At 36.8% G+C, this 27,894-nt stretch overlaps 1 protein-coding gene across 2 annotated transcripts in view; it reads right to left on the reverse strand.

The window, feature by feature from the left end:
• TRIM37 (tripartite motif containing 37) overlaps positions 1–27,894 on the reverse strand; it is a 91,942-nt gene that overhangs the window by 5,694 nt on the left and 58,354 nt on the right. The window contains exons 18-22 of one of the 2 annotated variants that reach the window (XM_054585489.1): positions 20,572–20,766; positions 16,160–16,468; positions 8,416–8,544; positions 7,876–8,065; positions 5,676–5,794 (exon numbers count right to left, since the gene is read on the reverse strand). In XM_054585489.1, the coding sequence (XP_054441464.1) occupies positions 5,676–5,794; positions 7,876–8,065; positions 8,416–8,544; positions 16,160–16,468; positions 20,572–20,766 (942 nt within the window). The remainder of the gene's footprint in view (positions 1–5,675; positions 5,795–7,875; positions 8,066–8,415; positions 8,545–16,159; positions 16,469–20,571; positions 20,767–27,894) is intronic. The other variant, XM_054585490.1, reaches the window with a different exon arrangement.

Here is a 27,894-nt window from a genome sequence, read left to right on the forward strand (position 1 = left end):
AACCGCCAAGATACGGAAGCAGCCCAAGTGTCCGTCAACAGAAGAGTAGATAAAACAACTATGGGACATTTACACAATGGAATTCTACTTGGCTGTAAAAAATCAGAAAATTTTACCCTTTGCAACAATATGGATGGACCTGGACAACATTATTATGCTAAGTGAACTCAGCCAGTCAGAGAAAGACAAATACAATAATTTCACTCATATGTGGAATCTAATGAACAAACTCATCTAACAAGCAAAAAAAGTAACAGACTCATAGATGGAGAGCAGATGACAGCTACGGGGGGAGGGATTTGGAGATTAGAGGGTGGAGGGACTGAGCAAAAAGGAAAAAGGACTCAAGGACAAGGACAGCAGTGTGCTGACTGCTGGGGGGCGGGGGGTGTAAGGGAACTCACTGGTATTAGGAAAAAAAATAAAGATTAAATTTAAAAAAAAACATGAAATCAGTAACATATCCTCGGGTCTGAATTAAAGAAAAAAAAAACTAGAAAAAGCAAATAAACTCAAAAGTAAGTAAAAGAACAGAAATAAAGTTAGCAGAAAACAACAGAAAAAGAAATCAATGAAACAAGATGGTAGCTCTTTGAAAAGATCAGTAAAATTAAAATGCTTCTAAACAGACTAAAAAAAGAGAAAACAAAATTACCAGTATCAGGAATAAAGCCAGGACATCTCTATGGGTCCTGAAGACATTAGAAGAATAAGAAGGGACTAGCAGAAACAACTTAATGCTCACAAAATCAAAAACATGGATGAAAAGGACAAAATCTTCAATTCAGACAGAAGCTACCAAAGCTCATTCAGTTAAAAACACATACCATGAATTGGTATTTTAACTACTAAAAAAGTAGAATTCTGAGGGGGAAAATACACCTTCCAACAAAGAAAACTGGCTACAGATGGCCTCACCGGTGAACTCTTCCTCTTGTTTTCAAGAAGAGTTTAGTTTGTGTGGTACTATTCCTCCCTTAACTATTTAGAAGACATAAACAATGTATGGACATTCTGAAATCTCTTTCCTCAGCAAAGAAAAGGAAAAATAAAAACAAAAACAAAGACAAAACCTTTCTGCTCTAGAGAGTGAAAAGTGACATTGTTTGGAGACCAAACCAGCTACTTCCATGAAGCACTACCACCACCTTGTGGCCTTTCAGGGAACTTCTGAAAACACTAAAACTTGAGTTCTTGAAATTCTAGGCACAAATTTTACTGCTTTGTACTAGTGTTTCTGATTTTCTAACAGATGATGACCTTTAGGATTCATAAAAAGGAATTGAAATGCTCTGAATTTCCCCAAATCTAACTTATTCTTTAAGTACATTTTTCAAACTCTTCATTATACAGCTTTTAAAAAAAACTTTAATTTGTATTGTATGTAGAACTCCTAAGAACTGTAGCCTGCAGTGAATATTCAAATGCTGGAAAATGCTGTGAACACTACTGGGTAGTATTCAAATAATATAACAGAAATTTTGGCAAGGTTTATAGCACTACATTGAATCACAGGTCAAAAATGCCAATTTGAGAAATTATTCTATTTCTCGTAACAGGAGTTTGGGAAGCACCACTCATAGACTTTCTATAAAGTATAGCATAAACTCATTAATATTACATTTATACAGCAGCAGAGAAGGCCATGAGCACATATTTATAAAATGACAACAGCTATAACCACGACTGAGTTGATTATAATTGCTTTTTTCTAAGGTGCTTCTGTTGATCGTAACCTTTTATTCCAAGTATCTGCATATCCAGTCTACTTCCAACTCTGTGTAAGTGAACTCCTTCAAACCAGTAATGTTTCCGTATTGGTTGTTAAGATGAAGAGGAGAGTTAAGAGTCACTTCCACTTTTTTAATTTGATTTATTTTTCAGGATTCAGGAAATGCTGGGAAGGAAACACTACTGATCTATTTTAGCAAGTCCTAAGAACTGGAAGTGCCCTAGCTTTGTGAATGTAACAGGAAAGACAAGTTAGTCACTTGACCTCTATCTTAACAGTTGAGCTACTAGGTCAACAGGTCCTGTAAAACCCACTGCCATCAGTAACTGAGAGTGAGCAAACACAACAAAAGTTCGAATTCTTTGTTTGAAATGAGCCTAGCTGCCATCAGGCAACAGGCCTCGAGCTATCTGCTGCACCTTGCCCATGTACTGCTGCATCTACCCACTGCATTAAGCAATGATTAAAGCAAACCAGTGGTATTTCACCTACTCCAAGAAATTTGAATACTGGACCTTTCTTGATCTCACCAGGAGGTGTCAACAGGTTTTCACATAACTGGCTGCCACTGGTAGTAACTGTAAGGTACCATTAAACTTAAGATGCTCTGGAGATGCCAGTGTGGAACATCTTAAAATTTGAAATAGGGTATTTCTATACCAATCACCTACCACATTTTTTGAGCACTGGCTTTATGCTCAGTACTGCTCAAAGCTAACTTCTGAAATTTTAACTCCCTTATTCAATGGTGCTCAACTTTCTGATGCTTGGAAAATACATTAACCACTTGGCACAGCCGAGGCTAATGCTTTGCCTTCCTTCTCCTTTCCAGGAGAATCCCACTGTTCTGCCACATAACCACGTGAAAGGGGCCAGGAAGGGGGACCAAATGCTTACCCTGTGCCAACTTTCCTTTTCTTGCCAGTGACTGATGAGACAAAAGAGGAAACTAGGAAGTTGTTGAGGTTCTCTGAGAAAGGTTTTCCTTGTTGATAAAGAGAGACACAGAAATAATCCTCCTTACTCTCAGAGTGTTGTTCTGACTCATAGTTTGGAACTGCAGCAACTAGCTTGCCATTCTGAGGGGAGCTGAGCAAACTCACTGAGTGACAGAATAAAATATGTGGGGGGCGGACTGAGTTTTTTATGACAGCGAGTGGCTAAATTTTCAAACCCTTAAACTGCCCTACCAGAATTAGGTGAGACTTCTTGTTGCTACAAGGGAGTAAATCTTTTACATTGTTTAAGCAGGCTGATTTGAGTTTTTATAATACGTTAAAAACCCTTAATCAGTATTTTGAAAGGAATCGGCAATGTCGGAGCATGGCTCCGCACCCCCCTGAGGTAGGCTGCCAGAAAGGTCTGTAACAGGCGGGCCACAGCTGCTCCCTGGGATGGGCGTTTCGGTGCCTGTGTCTTAACTGAAAGGGATCTGTGCTACTTCAGCAGGAACTTAGTCGAGGCACAGTCTCCAGTTTCAGACATACTAAAAAAGGAACTGATCTACCTACAGGCATCCTGTAGGGTGTCAACTGGATGGGGGTGGGGGGGGGGGAAGTACCAAGTGTCAGGCCATTAAACAGAAAATTAATACAAGTGTGTCTCATGTGGTCCCAATTAGAAAGCAAAAGGTTGGTTGATGCCTGTCATACCTAAGAAAAGTCACATTTTACTGACACTCAAGAACATTTAGGAGACCACTTTAGTAATCCCAAATTCCCACCTAGTAATACAAACAATGCCTTACTTTAAAGTTTCTTCAGACAGTTTGAGAAAGAGAGAAGGGGAGGAAGGAGTACTGGAGGAAGAGAAAAGAGACACCAACTCACAGCAATCTGACACAGGAAGTGTTCTCTTAAGTATTCTGCTCACATGAAAAGCCTTGCTTTTCCTAAGCCCAGATATAAGAGAAACCCACTCAACTTTCTACCAAGGCTTACCCGTGTGAAAAATACAGGGTTTTTGAGCACTGGTCCCTGCTGATGATAGAATAATACCCCCAGCGGCGAGTGAGGCCCCATTCCCCTTTCACAAACAAAGCGGACTCCAAAGGACAGACGAGCTCCTTCGGTCCACTGCGTTCCTGTTTTCCAGCCTCTTTAGTTAGTTTCCTTCTCACTGAGACTCCAGTGGTGAACCAACAAAGGGTGTACCTCTGTGGCACTGCTGATCTGCACGTTTACAGCTTTTCTCACTGAGTCTTAGGTGTTTTATATCACAACACTCCTTACATAGGAGAAAATGTGTTACTAAGTAATACCATTTAGTAAATATTATTTTTATCATTACATGATCTTTGAGTTCCAGGTATACCCCATAACAGCCCTCATCACCCTGTATTACAAGGGGCTATGAACCGGTCTCTCTGACAACTGACCGGTGTTTCTTATTGCTCTCCCCACCTCCCTCCCACCACCGCCAACACACAGTATATACCTGAGAGCTACAGCTTGCTCCCATTTGTAACCATGACCCACTCTAGCAAGTAATTCTTAAGGAGTGTCACTCCTGGTTGAGAGTCATTCAACTCAACCAGTGGCTCTCATGTCCCCATGGAGACATCTGACAGTGTCTGAACACTTCTGGTTATTGTAACTTGGAGGAGGCACTACCCGAACCTCGCACTTAAAAGCCAAGGATGCAGCTAAACATCCTACAGTGCACAGGGCAGCCTCCTACAACAAAGAATCATCTGGCCCAAAATATCAACAGGGCCAAGGTAGAGAAACCCTGAACTAAACAGTGCATTCAGAAATTACTTTATCACCAGCACCATGTGCAAAGCTGGCAAATGAGAAGCACTGTTCATAAATGCTGCATGGATAAAAAGAGCCTGTAATTCCAGCACATGCTATAAAAATTTAAGCCACTACAATTTATGATCTGTATATTTAAATACATGGAAATGAATCCCTACAGGTCCTTTTTATAAAGAACAACCCTAATATTTTGTTCTTCATGTTTTAACAAGCAACACTTCACTTTAAAAATCCTTTCCATTTAATCTCTTGTATTGAAATAATGCTGCTTACCACAGGAGCACCAAACTAAGAGGGAAAACCAAAATGTTTAATATTCTTTCACTGAAAACCTGAAAGTGCAACCACCCACACACTTTCTCACAGGGTGTAGCCAGTATGCTGGCACCTGTATGTATGCTTTGAGCTACAATTCATCAATCATTGAGATTCAAATAAGTGCAGAGGTGGAAGGTGGCAGTTTCACTCAGGGGGGAAAAAAAAAAAAAATTCAATGTTGAATATCACCAGTAAAGCCGATGTACTATTTTGCTAACCTAAAGGAGGACACAGCAAGGGCAGGACACATTAGCTCTGTCTGAAACACCTTCAAAATTACAAAATATCTCCTATGCTCTTAGATAAAGAATAAGGAACTAGAAATTTAACTGAAAATGAATCAGCAGAGTTGAAGTTCGTTATCACAAAGGGTTTTTAAAGTGGTTAAAGTATGGATGGGATACTTCTGTAAGAGCAAAGCAGTCTGCAAACATTAATCAAGACTGACTTTAAAAGAAGTACCTAACACCTAATACTCTAATTAGTTATTTTGCGGCACGTCTTCCCCATAAGATTGTGAACATATCTAATTTCACCTTTGCCTATCTAGCAAAAATTCAGTGCCTGTCAACGTTAAGTGGCTTCATATATTTATTGAATGAGCAGATGAACTATCTGCAGATTTCTCCCCTCCTGTAAATGTCCCTTCTAGTAAGACATGTCTTTTTGTATAGTCAATTATCCATTTTGCCTTCCGCTGTGCTTAATGCCCTAGTAAATCAAATTCAGCAGTACAATGGCTGCTGCATTCCAATCAAGTTCATCAAATGGTGTCTCAGTTTTTATTAAGCCAAGAAATCCCCGGCACCACCACTAAAAAAAGATTATTTCCATCTCCTGCCTAATTATGATTTATCCTTTCTTACCTTCCTCAGGGGCAGCTGAAGCTCCTTCAGGCAGTATAGGCTGTAATTCCCCAGTTTCAGAATTATTTTCCAAGTCAGTTATTTGCATTCCTTCCAGACAACCTCCTTTAACGTTAGCCCTCAAAGAAAAAGAAAACAACTTGATATTTTTGTATAACTAGTCACTGATAATTTTGTCTATATTTTCTTCTGAAACTGAGCATCTGACTAAGTAGGGTATAGGGCACTGATGTCTAATACCAAATTTCAATTTTATTTTTAAAAAAATTCACTAGAGCACTCACAATGAAGGCTATAAAAAAACAGTGGACTGTGTGTCTGATGCTATATTAGTTTGCAAAATGTTATCATTAGGAGAAACTGGGCAAGGAACACAGGATGTCTTCTCTTCTCTCTTTTCTTTCCTTCCCTCCCTCCCTTCCTTTCCCTTCCTTCTCTTCTCTTTTTATTTCCTTCCATTCCTGCCTCCCTTTCAAGATTTTATGTATTTTAAAGAGGAAGGGACAGAGAAAGAGAGGGAGAGAAATACTGATCAGTTGCCTCTCGCACTCCCCTAACTCGGGACCTGGTCTGCAACCCAGGCGTGTGCCCTGGCTGGGAATTGAACCAGTGGCCTTCCGGTTTGCAGAATGATGCCCAATCCACTGAGCCATACTAGTCAGGGCTATGCATTTTTTGGTAACTCTATGTGAATCTACAAGTATCTCACCAAAATTACAATTAAAAAATAGAAGACCTAAATAATACAATATGTTCCCACTAATACGGAAAAACTTTTGAGATATATTACTAAGAAAACAAAGTGCATCTTTTGTATTAAAAAGCTATATACTCACATTGCTTAAATATGCATGAAAACTGAGAAGACACATCACACATACAAAATTAAGAACAACAGGAATGTATGTGGGCAGTTGGTTGGAAAACCAAGCAGATGGAAGAGAAAAATGGGGGAATTTTCACTTACTATTCTTTCTTTTACTTACATTTTTTAACCACTAATTAGCATTTAAAAATTGTGCTTACACTACTTTATTGTACATCAGGCAATGAAAAAGCAACCCAAGCTGGAAAACACCACATAAACCAGGATGATGATATAATTAACTGTAAAATGAAGGTTATAGCTAAGAGCTGTACACATTTATGAAGGCTTTGACAGCCTAGAATACAGTCTGTGTTCATATACTTTTAATCTTTATGACTACAGACAGGTACAAATATCTCCATTAAAAAAAAATGTATATATATACACACACATAAGTTAGTTGCAGCTTCATCTTGAAAGAACACGTATAAAATCAGGCTAAAAAATAGAGAGGACAGGATAATCTCCAATGATTAGAACACCTTTCCACTGCTTACACTTGAGCTAAAACAGAAAACTAAACCACCAACTATGTTTTTAGATTTGGTTAATTATCCAGATCTTAAAATTGTATAAAATTAAGTACACTTAAAAGATGTTAAGTCTTTTTCTAAATTTAATTCAAAGTTCTCAAAGTCTCCAAGGTAGAACTATTCCATCGTTTAAATTTAGAAATGTATTTAATATCCATAAATAGAGCAGCAGACGGCTATTAAGGCTCACCTAGCACATTCATAGACAATACACCTCACAATCACTCTCTGTTTTGCAGGGACTGAAGTGTAACTGACATGGCTGGGATCTGGGTTTGTTTCCTATGGGAAAGATAAAGGTGCTGACTCACATATATTCTTTTGGGAAATTCAAACTGTGAGTTTTGAGAACATTTTTATTAGAGGAAAGAAAAAAGGTTAGAGAAAAGCAGTGTTAAAATAAAATTGCCAAAAGTGCTCTGTTCCATACAAAGTATGGGTAAAAGATCTGATATAATACAGCCCAGCATAGACGTCTTTGAAAAATGCGGCACAAATGGGAAAAAAACAAAGCACGCGTGCATGTGTGCGCACACAAATATCACAAGGCAGAGTTCATACAAGGTTTCACACCAATATTATCTTAACTTCAGTGAAAATGAGCTCTAACATATTTAAACTGAACTTCTAGTATTATCTCATCCCATTAAGAAAAAAAGTAAGGTTTCTCATACTTTTAAAGTTACATTTTAATCCAACAAATGAACTTCCTGTCTGCTAAAAAATTAACACAGAGGGAATTTATTTTGTTCATTATGAAGCTATTATTCCATTACATAAACAAAAGAACTTAATTTACCCCAAGGTGACCATTTTCCTCCTTTTCTCAACAGTAGGTAAACCATTGATAACTGCAACCACAACAGCATCCGAATCCAAAGCCTGACACTGCCGGTCTTCTGGCTTTGGCGGCACATCGACGACATTGCCGTGCGCCAGCGAGCGGGGAGAACTGTGCCTGCTCCCGGACTGAGAGCTTCCTGGGGAACCTCCAGAAAAAGGACGGGGATATTCAGAAAAAAGGAAAACACAAAGTTCTCTCTAGTTTCCACCCTAGAAGATCGTGCTATATATACATTTTTAAACTGCTGAAAAACTAAAATATAACTTAAAAACAGATCACAGTCTTTTTGATGCCAAGTATGTAAAATTAAGGTATCCAGAATATGCAATCTAATGGCTGCATTTTCTTACTGATAGGTCTATTCTGCTGTGAGATAAACTTTTTAATCAAGTTTCAGCATTTCTGGTGCCCCTAAAGGTCTAAAGCGATACAAGATCAATGTCGAATAACAGACATTTATCCATGCAAATTTTATTTCGAACTCTCCAAATTTACCTTCAGACAGAGGCTGACAGTCTCCCTTTGAAAGGCTGTTTTCCCCAGAGTCTACTGCTCTCCGAAGTGACAGACTACCTGCTATACTGGACCTAGCCGGCTTGGGTAAACTACTCTTCTTACTTGTGGCTGCAAAGACATTTAAAAACATTCATGACTATGAGGAATAGCACAAAACTCACTACCTAAGCAGTAAGAGCAAGGTTTAATCTTACCACGCCTGGAAGGTAATCTATCCACTGTGTCAAAAATAAAAAGCAAAACAGAACAGAGAGTGCTTTCATCCTAACTGGTTTATTTGGGGTTTTATTCCAAAAGCATGCCTACTTTGCTGCTTGTGAAGCAGTCTTAACTTACAAAACTAAAAGAAATATAAAATACCAGATATGAACTCCAACCTCCATGCAATTAAACTAAGTATTAACAACAAAAATATTATTCCTAAACCCTTGAAATGAAATAGTATTGGATTCAAAAGAAAATCAATGTTGAATTAGAAATGAACCACAATTATAGTATTTCAAGATGTTTGGGGCTAAATAGGTAATTAGAAGAAAATGTATGGCCTTAAAATGCATTAATTAGAAAAAACTGATACTAAATGGCCTAACACGCACAGACTCAAGAAACTAGAAAAAGAATTAAAAGAGAATTTTAAAAAGCAGATTAGGTGCATTAAAAAATAATAAACAGGTTCAGCAAGGTAGAAGGATACAAGACCAATGATCAGTTTTTTAATATATGAGCAAAGAATAAACTGAGAGTGCAATGTAAAAAATAATTCAATTTACAACAGCATTAAATAGAAAACACAAGAAAAAATTAAAGAAATATAAGATGTGCACATGAAAACTATCATGCATTGCTGAAGGAAAATAAAGACAGGAAAACAGTCTGTGTTCGTTCCCTGACTGGAAGACTCAATACTGTGAATATGTCAGTACTCCCAAACTCGATCTGCAGATTCAACACAATCCCTATAAAACTATCTTTTTAACTGCTGAAATTGACAAACTGACTCTAAAATTCACATGAAAATCCAGAAAATCCAGAATTACCCCAAATTCTTGAAAAGAAGACTCACATTTCTGATTTCAAAACTCTCCATAAAATTACAATAATCAAGACCACCTTGTACTGGGGTAAAGACAGAAATACAGATCAATGGAACAGAACTAAGAGTGCAGAAATGAACACTTATATTTATGGTCAATTATTTTTTGACACGGAGGCCAACCAAGGCAACCCGATTAGCAAAAAAAGGACAGAACAGTAACAAGTATTGACAAGGACACGGAGACATCGAAAACCTTGTACACTTGGCTGATGGGACTGTAAAATGGTGCAGCTTTGGACAGTATGACAAAGTCTCGAAAAGTTAAACAGAGCTCCCTCATAACCCAGCAATTCCACCCCTAAGTATAGGTTCAAGATTCATAAAACATTTATGTCCACACAAACACTCGTACATGACTGTAGCAGCATTATTCATAATAGCCAAAAAGTAGGGGAAAAAAATAATAACGTCCATCAACTGATTAGGTAAACAAGTACAATAAAGTATCATTCAATCATAAAAAGGCATTAACACAGATGACCCTTGAAATTGTTATGCTAAGTGCAAGAAGCCAGACACAATAGACTTCAACTGTATGATTCCATTTATATGAAAAAGCAAATTCATACAGACAAAATAAACAGTGGTTACCAAGGGGTAGGAGAGGGGGAAAATGCAGGAGGTGGGGTAACTTTTCATCATTAATCGAGTTTTGGGGAAAGGAGTAATTAAAATATTCTAGACTTAGATAATGGTAATGGCCACACAACTTTGTAAATATACTGCGGAACTGTAAACTTGAAAAAAAAAAAAAGGGAAAAGAAGATGCTCTGAGAAAAAAAATTATGACCAATTTCTCCACTGCAAAGTATATATAAATTATTAAGGAAAAAACAAAAAACAAAAGAGATGCATTAACAGAAACAAATGCAGGTATTAACATAAGGATAGAAGACAGCAGATGAAATGAATCTCTTTGAAGACATGAACAAAGTGGACAAGCCTCTAGCAGGTCAAATCAAGGGAAAAAATAAGAAAGCACAAATAAGCAACTGAATAAATGAAAAAGTTAACATCCCATATTCTGAAGAAGTTTTTAAAATTTAAGAGAACAGGTTAAGTACCTTTATTCCAATAAATTTAAACATCCAATAAAATAATTCTCTAGGAAAATTATGGAAACTGATTTAAGAAGCAAAATGAGATCTATAAACACAAAGAAATTAAAAAGGCTGGTAAAGTTCTTAAAGTTCTATCCCTAAAAGAACTACTAGATGATTTTACAAATGAGTTTCACTAAACTTTTAAAGAACAGGTACTGTTAAACAATTTCACAGCATAGAAATTCTATGAGGTTGGCACAGACTACAACTGAAAAGGGTTAGAAATAGTGTAACAAAACTATAGCTAAGTTTTATTTATGGCCACATAGTGAAGGATCCTAGGTAAAATATCAGCAAAGTAAATACAACAGTATATTTTTAAAAAATTATAAACCAAACCAAATAGAATTCTTCACTATTTCAACAATGGTCAACATTAGATAAAAAATGTAATTCTTTATGGTAACAAATAGGACAAAATAATATAGCAGCTTTGACAGATACCTCCCCAACCCCCCAGGAACTCTTATTAAGTTGAAAAAGAGGTAGTCTGGTGTAATGGTGAAAGTCACAGGCTCTGAGGTTCAAGTTTTTGACTCTGCTATATTACCACTGTGAGACTCTGGGAACGTTATTTAATGTCCTGTGCCTCAGTTTCTTCATCTGTAACTTAGGGATAAAGATAATTTGTCTCAGAGAGTTGTTGGGATTGAGTTAATACACACATCTCCAAAGAGTTTGAATGGTATTGGACACAGAATGACCTATTTATGCTGTTCTTAGGAACAGAAAAATATATCTTTTAACTTGATAAAAATTACCAATTGAAATACATAGCATATTTTAAACTTGAGGAAAAAAAAGGAATTCCTAAACAGGGTTGAAATATATACAAAAATTCTATTACTGCTATTAGTTAACATTGTTCTGAGGTCCTAACCTCAGACAATGTAATATGAAAGTCCAGAAAGGAATGAACAAGCTATGATTACTTGGTGATGATATATGATTGCCTACTTAGATAATTCAAGATAACTGACTGAGAGACTCAGAATTAAAAAACTCCATTCAGTGGGCTAAATACAGATAAGCATTAAAAAAAATAGTCTTCCTGTCAGTAACAAAAAATTAGAAAATATGAAGGAGAAAAAGAAATTCCATTCACAAGTACAACCTAAATTATAACATATCTAGAAATAAACATAACAAGACATATACAAAATTTATATGAAGAAAACCAAAACTGTGAAAAAGTATACAGGGTGGGACAAAAGTAGGTTTACAGTTTTGAGCACACAAAACAGTTTATTCTTGTGTTATTATTTATTAATTACTGTTATTATTTTCTATGCAAACAACTGTAAACCTACTGTTGTCCTTCCCTGTATAACAGGTGACCTGAATAAATGGAGAAAAGTGCCACATTCGTAGATATGAATGCTTTATTACAGAATAGATGTCAATTCCTCAAATTAAATATAATTAAATGTAATGCAGTTCCAGTCAAAATGTTTTTCAGGAAGAGTTAATGTATAAGAACCATCAAGGAGATTTTGAAAACAAAAACAAAATGAAGGCAAACATTGCAGTATTACAAACTATATAACTATAGTAGTTAAAAAAAATGTGTGGGTCTGATATAAAATGCAACAAATATCCAGTTGAACAATATCAAATTGCTGTTTTTGTAGGCCTAAAACAATTGCATACTGGCAATTTCATCTGGTTTAGTATCTACAAACAAATTTAAAAAGAGAACCATGTAAATATGGGAATTTGGTCTATAGTAAATGATTCATTTTATATTTTTGGACAAAGTGGATTCTTCTAAAATACATGTACTTCTGGTGGGACCAGAGGAGAGAATCACTGACTTATCCCATATACCATCATGAAAAATTATTTATGAAACGACCTAAATGTAAAAAATTTAAAAAGAAAACACTACCAGAAGAAAATAAGGTTTTTATAAACCTGGGAGATGAAGGGGTCTTCCAAATAAAAACATTAAACTTAACACCATAAATACTATTCATAGATTTGTCTATTTAAAAACTTTGTGTTTAGCAGAAAACAGGCAAAACCAAGTGACACTAGGGGGCATTATTTGCAAAATATATAACAAAGCATTTTGCAAAAAGTAAATCCAGAAAGTATTGTTTCTACTGATTTTAAATTGTCATTTCTTTGACAACTAGATGAGATGAATATCTTTTCATATGTTTTCTATTTGTATTTCTTCTTATGTTAATAACTTAATCATAACCTTTATTCATTTTCTACTGAATTCTCATTCTTATTTTAAGAGAATTTTATATATTTGGCAATTATCCCTTCTCCTATTCATCTCTGCTGGATTACTCCCAGCAGCATCAAGCATTAATAGATCTCATTTTAATAAACACACATGAGAGCAAAGAAATAAGCCCTCATATATATGGTTAAATGATTTTCAACAAGAGTATCAAGATTATTCAATGAAGAAACGTCTTTTCAACATGATGCTGGGAAAACTGAGTCTTTATTCTGAGAATGAAGCTGGACCCTTATCTGATGTCACATACAAAATTAATTCAGCCCTGGCCTGGCATGGCTCAGTTGGATGAGCATCATCCTGCAAAGTGAAGGGTTGCAGGCCTGGTCCCCAGCTGGGGCACATGCAAGAGGCAACAGAAAGACGTTTCTTTCACATAGGTGTTTCTCTCTGTCCCCCCTCCCCCGCCGTCTCTAAAAAGGAATAATAATAATAAAAAAACCTCAAAATGGATCCAAGACATTTACAAATATAAGAGCTAGAATTATAAAAATCTTAGAAGAAAACACAGGGGAAAAGCTCTGTAACATTGGGTTTAGCAATGTTTTCTTGGAATATGAAAGTACAGGCAACTTAGGAAAGAAAATAGATAAACTGGACTTCATTTAAATTAAAAATTTGTCAAAGGACATAAACAACAGAGTGAAAAAGGCAACCCATTGATTAGGAGAAAGTATTTACAAATCATATACCGATCTAGAATATACAGAGAGCTCTTAAAACTAAAAAAACAAAAAACCAACCCAATTCAAAACTGGGCAAAAGACTAACAGGCATTTTCCCAAAAAAGATACAGATGGCTGATAAACACATTAAAAGATGCTCAACATCATTAATCATTATGTAAATGTATACTGAAATCACAGTGACACATCACTTCACTCCCATGTTGGAGAAGATGTAGAAAAACTGGAACACTTGTGCACTATTGGTGAGAATGCAAAATGGTTCAACCTCTGTGGAAAAAAATATGGTGGTTCCTCAAATAATTAAAAATTGAACTGCCACATATCTAGCAAGTCCTCTTCAGGATATATGTGTCCAAAAAAACTGAAAGCAGGGTCTTGAAGAGATGAACACCAGTGTGCATAGCTACATTATTTACAATAGCTAAAAAGTGCCAACCCCAAAGTCCATCAAAGGATGAATATATAAACAAAAAGCGGTGTGCATGCACCTACACTCTAATATTATTCAGCCATAAAAAGGAAGGGAATTTTGACACATCCTACAACATAAATGAACCTTGAGGACATTATGCTAAGTGAAATAAAGCCAGATACAAAAAGACAGATACTATATGATTCCACTTACGAGATATCTAGAATAGTCAGGTTCACAGAAACACAAAGTAGAATAGTGGTTACTAGGGACTGGAGGAGAGGAGCAGATTTCGCTCTGGGATGACAAAAAAGTTCTGGAGACAGACAGCTGTGATGGTTGCACAACAGTGTGATTGACTTACATCCCACTGAACTATAACCCTAAAAATAGTTAAAATGATAAATATTGTTATGCGTATTTTTTATCATAATAAAAATGAGGGGGGGGAGAACCATGCATGCTTAAGAATATTCAAGCACACAAGATACCAAACGTTCTTGACTCCACTGCCCCCACCAGGTACCACCTGATTCATTGTGAAACTTGGTAAAGAAGCTGTACAATCACACTCCAGTTTCTGACCTCATTTACTCTTCTGCTGCACTCTCAATGGTGTAACCACTCCGTTTCTTTTTCAGATGCATTTTTTAACACATTTGAGATATTATCCCTTCGAGTACTTTAATGATTGCTGTTTTCAATTTCCTTTGCTGGGCTCCCCATTCATTACTAGGATTTAAATGTGTAAGTGCCCCAGAACCAAACTTTCTCTTCTCCGTTTAAACTTCCTCCATATTTGATGCCATTCAGTCCCTGGCTTTAAACATCTGGTAGCACTGACTCTCAACTGCTGATATCCAGCTTTTTGACCTCAAGCTTCAGGTTTACCTACCATTCACCTGCCTAAGAGACATTTTACTAGGATTTATAGCAGACATCTCAAATCTAGCAAGCTTAAAAAACAATTGCTGACTTCCAGCGCCTACTTTCCTCAATCCCCACACCTTCTTCTTCTTCCATATTTGATGTGCACCTCAATGACATCACCAGTCATAAGTTTCCTAGGCCAAAAACTAAGACATCATTCTTAGTTTTTTCCTTTCCCTAAAACACTATCCAACCTTTCCTACTAGGCTTATGGTAAAGAACTGAGCCCTCCTGGTCTAAAATATCCACTGCATGTAATGGATTAAGTTCTCTATGTATCTAAAATAGTACTAGTTACATACCATCCTTGGGAGAATTAAGACAGATGAGAATCTCACTCAAGAAACATTGCTAGATTATGAGCAAGCCCATCTGCCCACTGTAACAACTCCAGAATAAGCCACCATATTTCACACAATCTACTGTTATAGGCTGTTCACTGGTCTCACAACTCCCACCCTCACTCCTTTTCAGGCCCTTCTACAAACAACATGCAAAGTAACCTTTGTAAAAGGTAAATCGGATCATAAATACCCCCCCCCCATTGATATTCTCTAAAGATTTCCTCCTAAATAATAAAACACAAAACTCTTTATTGAGATCTTACCAAAAAACCTACCTGTACTAGATCCTCCCTACCCCCCGGCTTATCTCCTATTATTCCCCTCCTCTGCTGTGTTCATCATATTTAGCCCTATCGGTCCTCCATCGAGCCTTAAAACATGCAGAGCAAATCCCGTATCAGGGGCTTTGCACCTTCTGTTGTCTACCGTGAACACTGCTCCCACAACCTTTGCATGGCTGCCACCTTCTCAGCCTTCAGGTGTCTGTTCAAACGCTGCCTCCTCAGAGACCTTCTCTGACCACCCTAACGAGAGGAGTACACTCCTTTCCATCCCACTCTTGTTTATCCGCAGCACTTTTTACCAACTGAAATCATCTTTACTCGCCTATGCATTTTAATGGCCAGCTCCCACCATATAAACACACGAATGCAAGATCCACAATGTTAAGGATTTTGTATTATTTACTGCCCAGTAAGAATTAGCAATCCATAAATGTTAGCTCTATTATATAGGAGAAGACACAGCCCATTTTAAAGGGTAGAAAAGTTTGTATATATTTGTAGTCTTAACTCACTGTAAGAGGATTTTTTATTATTATTCTGAAAATGACCCATCCTCTAACTTCCCAAATGACATGTGGAGAAATGACACTAATAGGATCTTTTTCACTTACAGTTTCGTATGTAACAACTGGCAACTGATGACTTTGCCAAGAGCTCCATTCCCAAATCCTGTAACCTGCCCGAGTTTTCGGTTCCACATGCAGCTAGAGCCGCCTGGTCAGCACACAGAAGGCTTGTCTGCATGTCTCCAGAAGCAGCACCACTGCTTTTTATTTCTGAAAGTGTATTCTTTACATCAGTTTTCATACATCGAACTTCAGCCATTTGAGTTTTGAGTCTTTTTAGCATCTTTAAGTCAGAGGGAACGCGCCACATTGCCTGCTGCTTCCTTTGATCTTTATCTTTTCGAGAATATGAGGCTTCAGAGAGAGAGAGTGACAGCTCATATTAATATACTTTAGCATTCATGAAATCATCCTGCATTGTGAAATATGCAAATCTGATGTGTAAATAAGCTATGACGCTTTAGGTGGTATCAACAATAAAAGTATGTATTAAGTGCCATTAATGATAAAGATAGTCACAAATATCTTAACTTTATTCATACCTTCAAAATTAGAATCTGGGTCACATCAGAATCACTCAAATCTGTATTATATATTTACTCAAAGTTTACAAAGCTGCCCTACTGACAGTGCTTTCTTCTTTATATTTCTCTATTTTTCTCAAATTTTCTACGCTAAGGTTTTATTATGTTCATAATTTAAAATATGGCCAAATACTTAGTAAAAAATGATTACATAGTATATAAAAATATATTCTACCTAAATTTAAAAAGTTGATTTACTGCCCTGACCAGTGTGGCTCACTTGGTTGGGTGTCGTCCCACAAAGCAAAAGGCCGCCAGCTCTATTCCTGGTCAAGGCACACACCGGGGCTGTGGGTTTGGTCCCTAGACTAGGTGCATATATGAGGCAAACAACTGATGTTTCTCTCTTGCATCAGCATTTCTCTCCCTCTTTGTCTCTCCCTTTCCCTCTTTCTAAAAATAAACAAAATCTTTTAAAAAAAAGTTGATTTACTGAACTATTATCCAATGTAGATGCACCTAGTAAGTGCCATGGAACATCATAAAAGAAAAGGTCCCTGTCACTGAGTCTGCAGCCACTAAAGTCATAATGTTTTCTTTCTTCCCAAAGTAGCTGAAGTTATTTTTAACTTGTTCTCCCTCTACCTAAATATTAAAATGAGAGGCATGAGTAAGGAAAATGTATTTTCTATTCCAGGAAGGAAAAAAGAGGTAGATATTTTGGAAATCAAAGTGATTTTGATAGATAATAGATGTTCACTCAATATCAAAGAATAAATGAATAAAAGGATAATAAGAGACTACTACAAGCAACTCTATGCCAACAAATCTCGATGTAATAGAATAATTCCTTGAAAGATATTCTGCCAAAACTCACACAAGAAAAAACAATCTCAATAGGCCTATATCCATTAAAGAAATTAAATCAACAATTAATAACTTTCCAAGACAGAAAGCATCAAGCTACTAGTGAATTCACTAGAGTTCACTAGTGAATTCTACTAAGTGTTTAAGGAAATTATACCAACTCCCTACAATCTTAAAGTAAAGCAGCAGAGAAAACACTTCCTAACTCAACCTGTGAGGCCAGCATTACTCTAATAAAATACAACTCCCATTCATGATGGGGGGAAAAAAAAAAAAAAAAACCTCTCAGAAAACTAGGAATAGCAGGGAACCTCCCCAACATCATAAACATGTACAAAAAAACCCTACTTAATAGTGAAAAACTTGAGGCTTTCCCACCATTATCAGAAACAAGGCAAGGATGTCACCTTTTACCACTCCTTTTCAACTCTGTCCTGGCTAACACAGTAAGACAAGAAAAGGAAATAAAAGGTATACAGATTGAGAAGGAAAAAATACATAAAGAACCAAAATAAACATTGAAACCTAAGCAAGCATTTTAATAAAAAGAAGGCTGGATCTTCCTGCAATATTAGGTTTTAACAACCTCTCATAGGTAGGTTATTTTCATTTGGCTCTCATGACTCTCTTCTCTTGGGTTTCTGTCCTTTATAAAGGCTCCTCATGTGGCTCATCTTCCTCAAACTCAGTAAAAACAGATGTTTATGACAATTATGTCCTTGGCCCTTTTCTTTTTAAAATTTTCTTGAAACTCTCTTTTTTGCAATCTTACTTCCTTAGTTTAGGAAAACAACTGTCTGTATTCCAATTCTTGATTTTTAACTGTTTACTGGGCATCTTTACTTAGATATCCCATTGGTATGTCAAACTCAAAAGATATTTAAATCCAAGACTTGCTCTTTCTCTGCAATTTCCCTCACCCTCCCAATGTCCTTGACATCAGCATTTTAATCACCTAGATTAGAAACTTAGGCCATCTCATTTATACCATTAATTTTATTTTTTATTTATTTTTTAAAAGGTTTTAATTATTTTATTTTTAGACAGAGGGGAAGGGAAGGAGAAAGAGAGGGAGAGAAACATCAATGTGTGGTTGCCTCTTCTACACCCCCCACCGGGGACCTGATCCTGCAACCCAGGCATGTGCCCTGACTGGGAATCGAACTGGCGACCCTGTGGTTTGCAGACCGGCACCCAGTCCACTGAGCCACACCAGCCAGGGCTATACCATTAATTTTATATAGAAAACTAACTTTTTGGAGAATGAAGATCTTACTATGTTTATATTCTTTTTTTCCAATGACATTGAATAGTTTTCAAAACATGACTTGCCCTGGCTGGTGTGGCTCAGTGGACTGAGTGCTGGCTTGTGAACGGAGGGGTCTCTGGCTCGATTCCCAGTCAGGGCACATGCCTGTGTTGTGGGCAGGGTCCCTGGCTGGGGTATGCAAGAGGCAATCAATTGATGCTTCTCTTGCACATCGATGTTCCTCTCCTTCTCCCTCCCTTCCCCCTACTCTCTGAAAATAAATAAAATCTTAAAAAAAAAATGACTTTACCCATCTATAAAATGTTATATTGCATGGCTAAACTGTAATTGTCAGCCCTAATTGCACTGGGTAGGGCAAAAGGAGATTTACAGTTGTGAGTATGCAAAACACAAGAGTTCACTCTTGTATTATTTATTAGTTATTGTCCATATTAACAACTATAAACCTACTTTTGCCCCACCCTGTATTTGTTGGATAGTTTCAAACTCTGATGTTCTCTTTGGAATATAATCCTAAAAGTAAAGTTACATGATTGAAGGACAGAAATACTTTAAACCTACTATAAAATTTTCCTTCAAAAAGATTAAACCAATATATATACACCTACCTACAGAACCAGAACTTGTTTGTTCCACTAGTTCTTTGCAAACAACACTAGCTACAAGGTAGGCAAAACCTTTGCCAAGATGGTAAGTATTTTTTTTAAAAAGGTATTTCTTTGCTGATCACAAAAGCTATGTGTGATTTTTACTTTCTTCTTTATAATTTTCTGTAATTTTCAAGTATTCTACAATAGAAATGCCTCAGGAAAAAAATGTGAAATTATATACATTGTGGTAAGTGCTACAAAAGTACAAGAATAATACAAAATATACTTGAATCATAGATAAAAGGCAATTGTTTCATATCCTGGTTAAATCTACAGAAAGTATACTTTAGGAAGGAAGGGGCCTAAATAATGCAGACTCTGAGTCTATCCCCCATTAGAGGAGCTTTAGTTCTATTTTCTACACTGAGGTTCTACCTTAGACTTTCTTTGAAAAATGAGTTCCACTGCGTTAAAGAAGCATTAAAATCACTGTTCTAAATCACTGATTTAATTTGTATAATACTATTATTTAAGAAGGTAGAAAAATGTTCAGTATTCTTTTAAAAACTTTAAAAAAAAGAACTTTTAAAAAATTCTTTTGTTTCCAACAAAAATGGTTTTTAAAATGTGTGATTTAAAGGTAAGTCCTTAGCTATTAAAAATGACTAACCCTTAGAGTTTCAAAAAGTCTGACTCTGACTATACTTCTAATACGTGTGTTTATATACTGTATTACAGTAACACAATGTAATTTCTCTTCAAGAAACAACCTCTGCACTTAAAACATTGCTAACTGGTATAGGTTTTCAGGCTACTCAACATCAAAGTATGAGTAAACCATCTTTTTCTATATTCAATTTACACAGAGTTTCACTTGGAAGTTATGGTATTCATGAAGCCTGCAAAACTCTAAGTCCATTCACAAAGACAAAAACTGTACTTCATATGGATCAAACTGTCAATTACATATATAATTTACAGGGCAAATCGTTATTTAAAAAAACCTTCTTACAGGCATTTTGACATTTTTTGCACAAAACACCTTTGAACAATAACAAAAAATTAATTTGGTTAACAAGGAAATATCAATTTGCTACAGAGGTATACTATAAATATATCCCAACAGTCACTTGATATACTTGGATTAAAATTCAAGAGTTCTTTTGGGGAACCACAAAAAAGTGGAAACCACTGTTAATATTGTACCTGTGGGCTGCAACAATGAAGCAGGTGGGCGAGGCTGTAAGCCCCATAGATTTTCCATACTGCTCCGGTCCTTTAGGTCCAATAAATGTATTAAAATGAAAGGATCAATGTCTAATAAACTGCTGGTAGCAGCAGAGCATAAATGTGCTCTTCTTGACATTCTGCTACTGGCACCCACATAGCCATGGTTACCACCTGCAAAAGAAATAGATACAGAAAACACATGCTATGTATGTGTAGGAATTTAAGTTCACTTAAAAGAAAATTTAAACTGGTTAATGCTTGAATACCTGTCCATGGACCTCTCTCTTAGTTAGTTTTCCTGATGAGAAGCACAGAGAAGAAACCGGACGGCCAGAGAGGTGGACACAAGCACAGTGACTAGGCACCGGCCTCGCTGCTATCCAGAATTCAGGAGCAGCCCTAACCTCACCCAGAGCCCTGGAAGGAAATCCCATGGTACAGCAGATCCCAGGCTGCACACCAAAACAAGCATCTTCTCCAGGTCTTGGGACAGCAAACTGTACAGACTCATGACAGTTCGGTAGACTTTCTTCAAGCTTGTTGTACTTACATCACCTATACTGGACTAAGCTTGAAGCCAAGGAAACCACCTGACTTTTCTCTAGTGCCTAACTATAACGCCTAGCAAAAAGCATGAGAATATTAGTTAGAACTGACTTTTATTAAAGCAATTTAAATATATTCTAAAGAAACACAACATTTAAAAATGTTACCTGAAGAAAAGTCTTAAGTAGGTAATGTAAAAATAACACACCTTAGGAGTTCAATTATTCAGAAGCTTCAGGCTAATTATTTACTAATATGTTCTTCATCTACAGTTGCATCCTCATGACTTCACCTTCTCCTGCTTCTTCCTCTTCTAAGGATTATCATTCCATTACCAATTTTTCTTCCCAGCTTCTGGACTCTCTGGAACTCCTGTTAAAATTGGCAGAAAACTACCCCTTCTGCCATGAAACTGTTTCTTAACACTTTTCCCTGCCAAATCAGGCTACATATCAGTGAGGAGTTGTTAAAATTACAGATTCCCAGGCTCCACTCCCATTGCACTGAATGAGAACACTGGGACGGGATCCAGGACCTTTTTCCAAAAAGCTACTGAGGTGATTCTGAGTAGTATGAAAATAAGGCCAGCAGCCCACTGTATGGTATCGAATGCGATGATACCTGGTTCTTTAAAAACAGAAGTTGTCTGTGTTCAATGAACCCTTAGTACAGAGAGGAGTGTTAGCAGTCTCCTGTTCCTCTCTACCCTTCCAGGCCATTACTCTCACCAAAGAGCAGAAACCCCTTTCCTGTGTGGCTTCTGCCCCATGTGGCCACTCTCTCTTCTCCATGATCCCATCCTTTCTACTCACTATGGTGTTCATCCACAGGCATCAAACACTTTAGCATCTACTTACAGTTTCCCTCTCCGGGAGCTAACACAGCCATCACTGTGGGGTGTGGGGGCGTGTGTGTGTGTCTAAAACCTAAGTACACGGCCTCATGAATGTTCCCAAAGTACTAGCACCTCAAAACCTCCCCCACACCTCCTTACATTGCTCATTATCCTTCCTTCCCAAAAGTAATCTCCATTCTGAGTTAAATACCATAGATTATTTTTGCCTGTTTTTGAAATTTATATAAATGTAATGATAAAGTATGGACATACTCTTATATCCTGCTTCTTTATTCAACATTAGGTTTATGAGATTCATCTATACTGCTATGCAGCATTCTAGGATATGAATATATCCAATTTCGTTATTCTACTGGGAAAAAATTTGGGTTGCTTTTGGCTACAAAGAATAAAGCTACTGAAAATGATAAGCAGATAACTGCTCTTGAAGCACAGGAAGAAAAAAAATATAAAACACCTCATAACAAAGCAAATGGATCAGTTACAGGTCCCTCCCTTCCTGAGCCAAGACAGATTAATCCTGCTACAATATAATGAATTACTTCTTGATTGTATTTCAGCACCTATATGGATTATCATGACATTCAAGGTCCTACACAGTCTACTCCCAAACTAGCTTCCCAGTTGTCTGCTCTACTTTTTCACATCCCTTATTTTGTTGTCAATTACATTTTTTCTTAAATTAAACACACCCACACAACACCTAAAAAGGAACACTGCTGCTCTAAATATTCTTGTAAAAACAAAGTGGCACCCTGGCTGGTGTGACTCAGGGGACTGAGTACTGGTCTGAGAACTAAGGGGTCACCAGTTCGATTCCTAGTCAGGGCACATGCCTGGGTTGCAGGCCAGGTCCCCAGTGGGGGGTTGGGGGGGGAAGCGCACGAGAGGCAACCACACATTGATGTTTCTCTCCTTCTCTTCCCCTCTCTCCAAACATAAATAATAAAATCTTAAAAAAAGACAATGGGAACGGCTCACATTTCTGTTGGAAATAGTAGAGCACAGGTATGTGTATGTTCAGCTTCAGCACCCTACTGCCCAAGAACTTTCCAAAGTGGTGATATCAATTTCCAGTCCTACCCAGCAGGCTATGAGAGTTTCTATCTCTCCACATGCTTTCAACATTTAGTATTGTCAGTTTTTAAAATATTAGCTATTATAGTGGGTGTAAGTGGTGGTTTTTATTTGGCATTTCCTCACAAAAGGAACGAAGAAAATAAACAGTCTTAGATACTTGTGGTACCCCATCAAGTATGCCAGCATACACATAATGGAAGAAGAGAAACAATACTTGAAGAAAAATTGCTGAAAATTTCCTACATATGATGAAAATATTAATCTACCCATCCAAGGAGCTTAGCTCAACAAACTCCAGTAGGATATGTAAATTTATGAGATCCCCCTGGGACATACAATTTACATTTTTTCCAAAGAAAGAGGCCATGTACCTTTTAAAATGCTTTGGCTGCCTGAGCAGCCTTTGTGAAGTGTCTATTCTAGTCTTTCGCCCTTCCCCCCCTCCCCCCATGGGGTTGTCTATCTTCTTCTGAAGGACTTGTAAAAGTTCCTTATGTATTATGGACGAGTCTTTGGGATATTTTTAACTCATTTATTCCGATTCAAAAAATAATGATGTTTGGTGTTAAAGAAAAAATCAACATATAGTTCTAGACCAGACTCACGCCTGAGATCTGAGATCTTCTAAGCAGATCTTGTAAGAGATCTTCTAACTCTTCTAAGTTAGATAGATGGGACCTCAAGATAGACACCTACCTGGGTGTCCCACCAGTCTCTCAAAATCAACACAGATCAAATAGAATATATTTATCTTCTGCTCCTGGACTATCTTGAATAATGGCACAGCCTAACCTAGAAGCCTTAAGGAATCATCTGCAGATCTTCACTAACTCCAACCCATCCAGTTCGACTCCAAGTCCTAGAGTCTAGCATATCTCAGAAGGTTTGTCCTTCTCTACCCATCCTGGTATTGCCTTATTTTAGGCTCTCATAATTTTCCCTCCTGTAATATTTCAGAAGTTTCTAACTAATTTTATCTCATTCACCTTTAATTCATCTTCCACTATGTAACCAAATCTGATCACATTCCTTTTTAAAGACCTGTAGTGGTTCCACTGAATAAACTCCAAACTCCTTAGCCTGGCAAATAAAACTTTCCATTACGTGACCTTGTTCCTGCCTACCAATCTAACACTGACCCAACCCCATATAAAACTAAAGTCTCAGTTATCTGAAGTTCCTAAAAGGAACAATGCTGCATATTCTGTCCAGAATGCCTTTGTTATCTTATCTCATTGATTTTCATGCTCTCCAAAGGAACTATTTGCTTATCTTTCAAAAGCAAGATCAAGCATCAGTACCTTTCTGAAACCTTTTTGCACCAATTCCCAATTAGCTCTTTATTCCATTTTTTTGGTGCCACCCCCCTGTATCTATCTATATTCACAGTCACAAAGTTTTACAATGACTAGTGCTGGTTTCTCATTTAGGAAAAGTGATGCTCATTCATCTTATAATCTCAATGAACAACACAATGGCTGATGCCTAGTGGGTATTCATTAATATTTGTGGAACAGGTGACCTTAAAAATTCCTAACCTGAAATAACAAATGTTTTCAGTAATAACCTTACATAATGTCAAATTGTTTTACAAGTATGTTACACAGTCAGAACCTATGAGTTCTCAACTAAGAAGTATTATTAAAATGTTTCATAAATTACATATGGCCAGCAAATACAGAACAGATTTTTCCTACCCAGCTCATTCAACTTGCTCATGTTCCAGATTAGAACAATACTTACAACATTTTCAGCACAGATTTAAGGGTAAGTTCTCTTGTAACTAAATGAATACAACTGAATAAACAATGCAATTTTTATGGAAATGTGGCCACCTTAATCACTAAATCACTTCTTTCAAGCCATGATCTTATTTAATACCGCCTGTAAAATAAAAGAATTTTACCTTATACCTAGCTTCTACATAAGAAAGATCTTTTCCTGTGTAATGAACAACTTAACATCTTAACTGACATGATTCTTTAGATGACAGGTGGTTCCAAAATATTTAATAGGTTTGAAATGGGCCTTCCATAATTAACACATAATGACAATACATTCCACATTCAGGCTCAACTCTCCCCTAATCTAGCTTGTTTTTACTTATGTTTTATTTTAGCATAGTTTTAGATTTATAGAAAAAGTGCAAAGATAATACAGCATTTCTATAAATCCTGTACCCAGTTTCCCTACTTATAACATCTTTCATTACTATGGTATATTTATGACAATAAACCAATATTAATGTTATTAACTAAATTCCAAACTTTATTCACATTTCATTAATTTTTCCCCAATGTCCTTGAGCTCCAGGGACCCAACCAAAATATCAAATCACATCTAGTCGATCATTTCTCCTTAGGTTCGTTCCTCTGATCTGTGACAGTTTCTCAGATTTTTCTTGCTTTTCATGACCTTGACAATTTTCATGAATCCTGGTCAGCTATTTCATAGAATGTCCCTAAACTGGGGTTTATCTGGTGTTTTTCTCATGGTCAGATTGTGCTTATGGGTTTTTGGGATGATGACAGATATAAGGTGCCCTTCTCAACACATCCTATCAAGGGTACATGCTATCAACATGACAACACTGATGACACTGAATTTGATAACCCGGTTGAAGTAACGCTGGCCAGATTTCTCTAACATAGTTGGTCGCTGTCCCCCTCCCTTTCTACACTGTCCTATCTGGAAGCAAGCCACCAAGTGTAGCTTACAGTAAAGGGTGGAGAGTTACACTCCATGAAGAGCGATATACAAGTATAAAGAAACACTTTTATATGTGCGCTGTTTTCAAGTTACCTATGTTGTTCGAGTATCTTTTCATCTTTAGATTATAAATTACTTGAGTCTTTTTCATTGTATTTTCCAGAAATTCTGGAATAGGGAAGAATTTCAAAAATGCCTACCAAATGTATAAAATTCCCAAAAGCACAAAATAAAAATTAACTGCTTGATTCACGATTGTATCCTCCGCACCTAGAATAAGTACTCAAAAAATTATTTCTTGAACAAATAAATTGTAATTTCAGAATTACAGAACATAAGGTCCATGAAAACAGGAGTAGTTTTTATTCAATACTATAGCTCCAGAGAATAAAACAGTATCCAATTCCAGTTAAGTGTTCAGTAAATATTTGGTGAATGAATGAATAAATTAATTGAAAAATATAACCTCTAGTTTACCCAGGGTATCTAAAAATGTTATATACAAGAAGTTACCCAGAACATAGTTTAAGAGAGGAAATCACAAGTTTAACTTTAAAAAAAAAAGCTGAAATATTTTCAGTAAACTTGACTCAGTACACTATTTTATAATACGACAGCCTCTAAATTTTTCGGTACTATTTAAAACCTTGAAAATTACATTAAAAACTTAGTAATAAAGTATATTTACTTAACACATATAAAATATATTAAATGATCCCTATAATACTGTTTGCTAAGTGCTAGGAATACAAAATGAAGGTGCATGTTATCTTGGCTTCATGAAGTACAGAGGTGAAAGACAAAATGGGCAGTTAAATAAGCAATTAGAAATGTTCAATATGAGGGGGGAGCCCAAAGCACCCTGGAATTTATTTATAAGAAATTGTGTATTTTTTCTTACATGTTTAAACTTCAGTCACCTTCAAAATACTCTCCATTTGATGCACATGTTTTTTCCACTGCTCAAAACAGTTTTTGAACTTGTTGATTTTGATGCCTTTTAGACCTTCTGCCATTTTTTTTTCACCTCTTCCACTTTGGCAAAATGTTTCCCTTTGAGGACTTTTTCATCCAGGGAAACCAAAAAAGGTCACTTGGGACAAGACTGGAAGAATAGGGAGGGTGGGGCATGGGGGTCATGTTGTTTTTGGTGAAAACTGCTAAACACTCAAGTGTGGTGTGGGCAGGTACACTCAAAAATGACCCAGGAAATGGGCAAATGCATTCAGTCTTCAAATAAAAAAAAAAAAAAATCATGGAAGCGGAACGTAGCCTGTAACAACTCCAGCTGGCACCCTGACACAGATGGGTTCCTAGAACACTCCCCTAGCGGGGAAAGCCTGTGCTGCAAGGGGCTCACCCTCCAAAAGATAATTCAATTTTTTTGGAGAGGGCCCCCCCCCCTTATATTAAGTTAAATAGGCTGTAATGGGTTAACCTGAGACAACAGAAATGACACTCAAGGCAAGCAGTCTAGGAAGACTTCCAGGAAGAAATAAAATAAAAGCTAGAGTAGAAAAAACATGTTGGGAAGCAAAGATGTGAGAGATACCATGGCACATTTGTTACGCTGAAAAATGGTGCAGAGGAGTGTGAGAGGGGTAAGGCTAAAGAAACGAGCAGAAGCTAGCACATAAAGGGCCAGTGTACTGTATTGATTGATTTGGACTTTATCTTATAAGTAAATGGAATCCAATAAAGGGTTTTTAAGTAGAGAAGTGACATGATCAGACACTAGTATGAAAGGAAAAAACTCATTCTGAACTCCTGCTGTGGTAATAGAACGAAAGGGAGCAATAATGATACAAGGAACCCATATGAGGGGCTGTTTTGAAAGACAGTAGCCTAAAAACTCACAGAATTTTATACATAAATGAGATAAGGTACACAAAGTGCTTTTTGCACAGTGCCTGGTACATAAGAACACATATCAAATATTAGCTATTATTATGGTTTTAAATACCTTAGTAATATACTCTAAAGTCCTTACAGAAAATACAGCACTTCCAACACCACGAGCCATATAGAGCGTGGCTGCCACATATGAAGATATGATACAGTCAGAAGAGAGCAAAGAGAAGACAGAGTGGCTTGTGGGCTTGGCCTCT

This window comes from Pteronotus mesoamericanus, unplaced genomic scaffold (genome assembly GCF_021234165.1).
Source record: "Pteronotus mesoamericanus isolate MK-2021 breed Mesoamerican mustached bat unplaced genomic scaffold, CSHL_Meso_final contig_84, whole genome shotgun sequence".
Taxonomy (NCBI): domain Eukaryota; kingdom Metazoa; phylum Chordata; class Mammalia; order Chiroptera; family Mormoopidae; genus Pteronotus; species Pteronotus mesoamericanus.